The sequence below is a fragment of the Bison bison genome, unplaced genomic scaffold (genome assembly GCF_000754665.1).
Source record: "Bison bison bison isolate TAMUID 2011002044 unplaced genomic scaffold, Bison_UMD1.0 scf7180017864331, whole genome shotgun sequence".
NCBI lineage: Eukaryota > Metazoa > Chordata > Mammalia > Artiodactyla > Bovidae > Bison > Bison bison.
The window spans coordinates 6696283-6704542 of NW_011494903.1; the positions used below are offsets into that span (position 1 = coordinate 6696283).

Sequence of the window (8260 nt, forward strand, 5' to 3'; positions counted from 1 at the left end):
ATTCCATATATATGCGTTAGTATACTGTATTTATGTTTTTCCTTCTGGCTTACTTCACTCTGTATAATAGGCTCCAGTTTTATCCACTGCTGGGCATACACACTGAGGAAACCAGAAGGGAAAGAGACACGTGTACCCCAATGTTCATCGCAGCACTGTTTATAATAGCCAAGGCATGGAAGCAATCTTTTACTGCTTTTATGCTCAGAATGTTCTTCTTCATCTTAGGATTATATAAACATTTATCCATAAACTTTTTAGCCTGTTTGGAGTTTCACTTTTACATGATTTCTTTAAATCATCTTCTATTTTAATTTTTTTGTTATATGGGGCAAGTTAAGCATTAAACTTAATTTTTCCCAGTTAACTGATTGTCCTGGTACCGTTTATTCAGAATTATTCCTTTCTCTGCTTTCCCACTGATGCAATTTTCAGATAAACGCCAGAAGGGGACAGGCTCAAGGGCTCCTACTAGTTTGTGTGTGTTGTGTCAATGGAGATAGAAGGAGGTCTGGGGTGGGCATTATACTTATGGAAGTAGTTTATAGTAGCAAATTGCAAACACAAAAGACTGATCATGGCCTGAGAAAAGAAAATAGTATGGATAAGTAGGATCTCTTTCCCCCTGAGAAAGCAACTATTATCTGTCTTCTATCAGTGTGGTACAAAAAGGACGAAAGTTAAGCCAGTGACTCCAGAGGAACCTGAAGCCCTGAGACCTTCTAATTCTCTTCCATTTTCTCCTCAATACAGATTGTGGAGCCAGTCAGACCATCCCAACTGCAGCGACTCATGGAGTCTAAATAACCCTCCAGCTTATAAGGATGAAAATTAAGCTGTTACTTCAAGGATTTAAGAACTCAGACTTGAAAAAATTGAAGGACATATTGCATCTCCTCTCCTACTTACTTCAGGCTGTTTCCACAACTCCATCAAACCAGATCGTGGCTACAACATGGTGACTTGTCTTTCTTTTTATTTTTTTGCCTGGTTTGCCTGTGAGAGTTGTGCTAAATGTGATTCTTTTTCAGGCTCCCAAATAGAGAGGATGAATGTGGTCTCAATCCATAATGGTTAATCGTTAAGAAACATTATAAAGACAAAAAATAGGGCAAGGAAAAAAATGAGAGCTAGGACAAGAATGCGCCAGAGAAGATTCAGGTTTTGTGAAGCCTAAACCTTTTACACTTTGGGGAGATTTTTAAATAAAAGGTTCATTTCAAGCATAAAATTTCTAGGGACCTTTCTCAGGTAAAGGTACCTCTGAGATTGTAAAACACATAGCATTAAGAAGTTCCTATTTTATTGTTTTATATATTTTATAGTTTTTACTTTAATCTATACATATAACTTACTTATTAAGATACTTTTATACACATCTGCATAAATTTCACAATGCATAAATGTAGTTGACCTACATACCATCCAATTATTTTCATTTTTTTCCTGACGGTAGGCTACCTCATGTATTAATACTTTCACATACTTCTTCTGCAAGTGTGATGTATTAAATGTCACCACAAAGTCATTTGCTCCCTCACGATAGACGACTCTGATGTCAAAAGGAGCTTCAGGTTTAACTGGAAAGGAAAAAGAAATAAGGTCATTCTATAGGGTAATCAAGGAAACAAAAATTTTAAAGTTCACCTACTCTGAAAATCACATTCCTTTCTTGGGTCAGTAAAAAACATTTCTTATTCTTCCCAGTTCAAAGCATGACTCCCTTGAAGTTGGCTGTGGTCTTGTGAAGGATGTGGGTGGAAGTGATGTGTACCGTCTCCCATCCTGATCCAGAAACCCCATATGCATGACTACCTGCTGGATCCCCTTCTGCTACTTGGCATCATAGGTGGAAGAGAGTGGAGCCACAGGATGAAGGAATCCTGAATGTCGCTTAAAGGAGCACCTCCCACAGGTTAGAAACACCCATTTTGGCTCTCACATCAGCAAGAAAAAAACTCTATTGGAGAAATCTGTTTTAGGGCTTATTAGTTACAGTTGCTGGTACTGATTTTACATGAAAACACATTCTCTTCCCCTTTTGAGTACTAGAGACCTTATTACCAACTACCCCAAAGCAGGAGTATTTGAACTTTGAGTATTCATTATTCCAATGAAACTGGGGGCCTTATACACCTAATCTCAGCTACATGGAAGCTGGGTGTTTGCATCCCAGCCCTGGCTCATAACTTTCAGTGTGACTTCAGGCTGCCCACTCCTTCAGTCTTGTTTGCATTAGCTCTAAGTTCCTCTCTGGCTTCTTCCTTCTGCATACCTGCCTAGGATCACAGGCATTAGATATGAAATGTTGTTGGAGGAAGAGATATTATTTCAGGTTGAACAAATTCTGAGAAAGGTACTGAAATCCTAGGAGTGCATGTCTGTCAGGCTACCTCCCACCCTTGACTTGGGGCTTACCTATCTTGACCTCTTTGCTGGTCTTTCACCAATGCCTGGGAAGTTAGTTGTCTAGGGATGGGACAGCTACTTGTTTGAATGGCTGATTTCAGACAGAGCTTGGGGGTTGCACAGGTTAAAATCTAACCTAAACTTATTGCTCGTGAGAGAGTGTGTGTTCATCACAATTTCACTCAGTAGATTGAGCTGGATTTCAGGCTATGTGAGCTGGGCTTTAAGACTGACTTACTGACCCATTAAATGAGCTCACATGTTGAAGTTTAACTCTCTTGTCATAATCACTTGCTTGTAGTGGTGGTTGCCTAAGTGTTTCCAGCCTTGATTCCCCTAGACGTACTGAAAAAGAGGAAGTGGTTCTTTCTTCACCCTTGGATATCTTGTGCAAGAGCAAGTTTACCCTTTTTTACCCTCAGAGGTACTATAAAAAGGCAAGATACCCCAAAGGGAAGCAGGAGGAAAGGCAGTGGGTGTAGAGAAACAGGCCAACAGAGAAGACTGTCAGCCCCCTGACACCAGCCAAGCCAGTTCCTTCTTGCCATTCAAGGCAGTGATTAAAAGTCACATTCTCAACAAAACCTCTGATACCGAATTCCTTGCCTCATTCCCATCTCCCAAGGCCTCTCAGTAATGGAAGAATTGAGAGAAGAACAGACCAATGTTGATTATACACATACTCAGTGTCAAGTTTACTTACACCATCTCGTGTCAATGATTACTCAAAGCCACTATTGCTCAGTCGTGTCCGACTCTTTGCGACCCCATGGACTGTAGCCTACCAGGTTCCTCCATCCATGGGATTTTCCAAGCAAGAGTACTGGAGTGGCTTGCCATTTCCTTCTCCAGGGGATCTTCCTGACCCAGGGATTGAATCCAGGTCTCCCGCATTGTAGGCAGATGCTTTACCGTCTGAGCCACTGGGAAATACCCTAAGCCACTATACTGATGAGGAAACTAAGAGGTTAATTAGCTCCAATAAGAAGTTCCAGGCCCTAGTTCAGATGAGTTGAAAGAGAGTGTTAGTCATTGAGTCATGTCCGACTTTTTGCAACTCCATGGATTGTAGCCGTCAGACAGCTTCTCTGTCCATGGAATTCTTCAGGCAAGAATACTAGAGTGGGTAGCCATTCCCTTCTCCAGGTGATTTTCCTGGCCCAGGAATCAAACCCAAGTCTGCTAGGGTGTAAATCTAAATCTGTTTCATTCTGAGTCTCGCTCTCCTTCAGTTGATTTATTTTTAATAAATTTTTATTTATTTTTTTTACAGTAATTCCTTATTGATTATCTATTTTAAATAAAGTAGTGTGTACATGTCAATCCCAACCTCCCAATCTATTCTTCCTCCTCACACTTCCCACCTGGTGACCATAAATCTATTCTCTAAGTTCATTCTGTGAGTCTCTTTCTGTTTTGTAAATAAGTTCATTTGTATGGAGAACAGTATGGAGGTTCCTTCAAAAAGCTAAAAATAGAGCTACCATATGAGCCAGCAATCCCACTCCTGGACATACATCCAGAGAAAAGCTTGGTTTGAAAGGATACATACACCCCAGGGTTCATTGCAGCATTGCTTATAATCAAGACATGGAAGCAATCTAAATGTCCATTGACAGATGAATGGATAAAGATGTGATACATATACACAATGGAATATTACTCAGCCATTAAAAAGAGTGAAATAATGCCATTTGCGGCAACACAGATGGCTCTGGAGATGATCATACTAAGCGAAGTAAGTCAAACAGAGAAAGACAAATGCGTGATAGCACTTATATGTGGAATCTAAAAAAAAAAAATCGATACAAATGAACTTGCTCTCCTTCATTTAGCTTTCATTTCTGTGCCTCACTCTCTCCCACAGGCTTGCTCAGGCTCTCCCACACAGGTCTGCTTCTAGCCTCAAGGATGCATTTGAGCAAAAAGATGTTCATTCCTCAAGCAACATTTAAAAAACTTCATTTATTCTTGACACAACCTGAACTATTATATCAATTTACCTTGACAAGAAAAGGAGAGAAATAGAAAACTGTCCCTCCAGACATACTGGGGGCTCACACCCAGAGAAGGGAGTGTAAGTGACAGGGCAGCTGGCTTCTGGGGAGCTGGGCTCTGGGGAGTAATCAGAAGCATCCAATTTCAGTTTAGTTAAATGACAGTTCTAGTAAAGAGATGTCACATTAGGAACCAGAAGAAGATGCTACGGGGAGACATGTCTTCACCACCACTCATCCTTGCCCGGCTGTGCTTTCTGAAGCCCTGAGGTGCTCATACCACCCCTTCACAGACCCATGCTACCAGTGGGGTGCACATGCTGTCTCTGCCCTGGCCCCTCAGAGGAGGCAACCTGTCAGGTTTGCTGTCTGCTGGGTGGCATGGAATGTGGACTTCTAAAAGCGCTGGGTATATGAAATTTGGGGGCTTCCCAGGGGACAGGGTGCCATCAGGAGCCTGGGAGTGTGCCCTGAGTGTTCATAGGCTCTAGCTCTAAGAGGCCTGTGAGTCCTATGAGCTGGGTAGGTTTCTGTAGGAAAGGGCTCTCCTCTGGGGTTCCAGGACTCTGGCACAGGACAGAGTCTCTGCCCTCTCTGCCTGCTCTCCAGGACTGAACATGGATTTGCAATGTAAATGGTGAACCTTTAGATATAGTGCCCTGTGCACAAACCGAACATCCATCCATAGAGGCCAAGCCTCCAAATGACCAAAATGCAGCTTGCTTGTGTCCCAGACTCAGAGACACCCAGTCATGCCACCCATCTGAGGCACTCACACTGGTTGTGTCTACAGCCTCTTTTCTACTCTACTTCTGCTTTTTCACATGATGCTTGTTCACACATGAAACTTCTGTGTTCACTCATTACCATCTTCCATCTTAGTGGTACAAAGCTGAGAACTAGGCTCCAAGTTTCTCTTTGTCGTCTCTAATGACTATTACTCCCTTACCTTAATTTTCTTTCAGAAGGGTGAAGGGAGGGGTTGCAAAGAGGGAGAGACAGAGCCATAGTATTTAAAACCAGCAAAAATAAATAAATAAATAAAAAGGCACCCTTCAATCACTTTGAATAGTTTCCCCCTACATGTGTTGTTTCACTTGTCAATTTCCACAGGCAGAATGAATACAAGAAGTTAGGATTCCATTGCACCAACATATCAAAACTGGCTTAGACATTTCCCCTCCACCAGGGTATTTCTGAGGTTTTGAAGAAGAACCTTAGTCACCTCAGTGTCATAAATCTGTAAGTAATGGGAAAAAAACGTTTTGTGTCTATACTCCCAATCTATCAGGTTGATTTATTTGTTTGGTAACTGAATGGAGAACTGGTAATTAATACTGACGTAACTTGGCTTCCAGGTGGTTTTGTGGTAAAGAGTCTGCCTACCAATGAAGTAGACATGAGTATGACCCCTAGGTCAGGAAGAACCCCTGGAGAAGGAAATGGCACTCCATCCATGGGATTACCCAGGCAAGAATACTGGAGTGGGTTGCCGCTTCCTTCTCTGGGGAATCTTCCCTGACCCAGGAATTGAACCCCTGTCTTCTGCTTGGCAGGAGGATTCTTTACCATGCGCCACCTTGGAAACTCCTTTAAAGACATGACTAACATTTCAATCAGTAGACTGAATAAAATGGATTACTCTCTAAGATCTGGTAGCCCTTATTCAATCAGATGAAGGCATTAAAAGTAAGGACTGAGATTCCCTGAAGAAGAAGCAATTCTGTCCTAAGAATATAAAATAGAATCACTACTTGAGTTTCAAGACTTCCTGGTCTGCCCTCTGGAATTTCAGCTCTTTCCTGTCCTCTGAAATATCCACTCTTGCTTGAATTTTTAGCCTTCTTGGTCACCCTATAGGCTTTAGACCTTCCAGCTCCTACAACCATGATGGTTGATTCCTTAAAATAAATTTATTTTTCTCATCTCTCCCCCCTCTCTCTCTCTATCTTATTGTTTCAGTTTCCTCTGGAGAATTCTAACACAAAAGGCATATTTTTATGTATGGCTGAATCCCTTCACTGTTCACTGGAAACTATCACAACATTGTTAATCAGCAATACTCCAGTGAAAAATAAAAAGTTCTTTTTTTTTTTTTTTAAAAGGTATATTTACTTAAAAAAACAACTTGGTAATTTAGCTAAACACATTCAGAATATAGTAGGCATATGGGAGAAGATTATAAGGAATTCAGGAAAAGGTAAAGTGAGGTAGGAAAGGATGTGAGTCAGTAAAGTACTTGAGGCCCAGCTCCAGCTAGACACTTCAAACAGATGAACGCTTCCTGCAGGCTGTGAGTGCCAGTCACCCTTTTCCATAGCTGAATTTGAAGACCCTCAGAGTTCCCTCACAGTAAGAATTAATAACATCAGCTTCAAACTTTCATTTCTCTTAAAAATTATGTGCATTAGAGAATTTGATCTTTTCTATTGTAAACAGTTTTCATGATTTGTTCACTTTTAACATCCCAAAACTTTAGACACAGATATCTGTCTGTCTTCAGATATCAGAAAAATGACAACATATCCCCACGTACAACTTCTTACCTATCTTGACTATGTTCACTTTTCTGCAAGTCATGTTCTTTTTTTCAAGCTTCACACATATTTTACTGTCTCCAATCAGTAAGAATTTCTTTGTCTTGAGGAAATACCTCTCTTGCAGTTTATTAAAATTCAGGCAATCTACATCCAAAAGCGCCCCACTGTAAAAACAAAAAAGGAATTTGTCTTAATTCAAGTATCATTGTATAGAATGGAATAGCGTCACATCTACATTTCAGTTGTGTGGCTTTAAATTTGTCCATAGAGTAGATCCACATTTGAGAGTTCAGTTCAGTTCAGTTCAGTCGCTCAGTCATGTCTGACTCTTTGTGACCCCATGGGCTGCAGCACACCAGGCCTCCCTGTCTATCACCAACTCCCAGAGTTTACTCAAACTCATGTCCGTTGAGTCAGTGATGCCATCCAACCACCTCATCCTCTGTCACCCCCTTCTCCTCCCGCCTTCAGTCCTTCCCAGCATCAGGTCTTTTCAAATGAGTCAGTTCTTTGTATCAGGTGGCAAAAGTATTGGAGTTTCAGCTTCAGCATCAGTCCTTCCAGTGAACACCCAAGGCTGATCTCCTTTAGGATGGACTGGTTGGATCTCCTTGCAGTCCAAGGGACTCTCAAGAGTCTTCTCCAACACCACAGTTCAAAAGCATCAATTCTTCAGTGCTCAGCTTTCTTTATAGTCAAACTCTTGCATCCATACATGACCACTGGAAAAACCATAGCCTTGACTAGATGGACCTTTGTTGACAAAGTAATGTCTCTGCTTTTTAATATGTTGTTTGAGAGAGAGAGAATTAAAATAAAATAGCTTTTTGCTGCCATTCTAATGTGCTCATTTACTCAAGCTCTAGATGTAAGTGAACCTGAAATAGTCAAACACGTGCATGAAAATAATGAAACATTCTTAACTTTTAGACTTGATCATTAGAAGATAAATTGTTTAGGTGGGAAGCTAATTTCTTTTTCTTTTTTTTTTTTGATGTTCTGCAGAAATATATTGAAAAAAATAATGCATGTAAAGAAATATTGACAAAAAAGTTTAAATTAATCTAAAGGATTATATACAAGAAACCATATACACTACAGGGATTTCCCTGATGGTCCAGTGGTTAACAGTCTGTCTTCCAATGCCAGGGATGCAGATTCAGTCCCTGTTTGAGGAACTAGTAATAGGCTCCCACCTGCCCTGGGGCAGCTGGACCCTCGGGCCAAAAGTACTGAGGCTGCACATCACAACTAAAGCCCAGTGCAGTCATAAAATAAAATGTGTGTGTGTGTAAATCACTCAGTCGTGTCTGA

The 8260-nt window shown here is 41.0% G+C and overlaps 1 protein-coding gene across 1 annotated transcript in view; it reads right to left on the reverse strand.

Moving 5' to 3' along the window:
- IL7R (interleukin 7 receptor) overlaps positions 1 to 8260 on the reverse strand; it is a 36157-nt gene that overhangs the window by 7893 nt on the left and 20004 nt on the right. The window contains exons 3-4 of the mRNA XM_010853801.1: positions 6953 to 7110; positions 1423 to 1580 (exon numbers count right to left, since the gene is read on the reverse strand). Of these exons, the coding sequence (XP_010852103.1) occupies positions 1423 to 1580; positions 6953 to 7110 (316 nt within the window). The remainder of the gene's footprint in view (positions 1 to 1422; positions 1581 to 6952; positions 7111 to 8260) is intronic.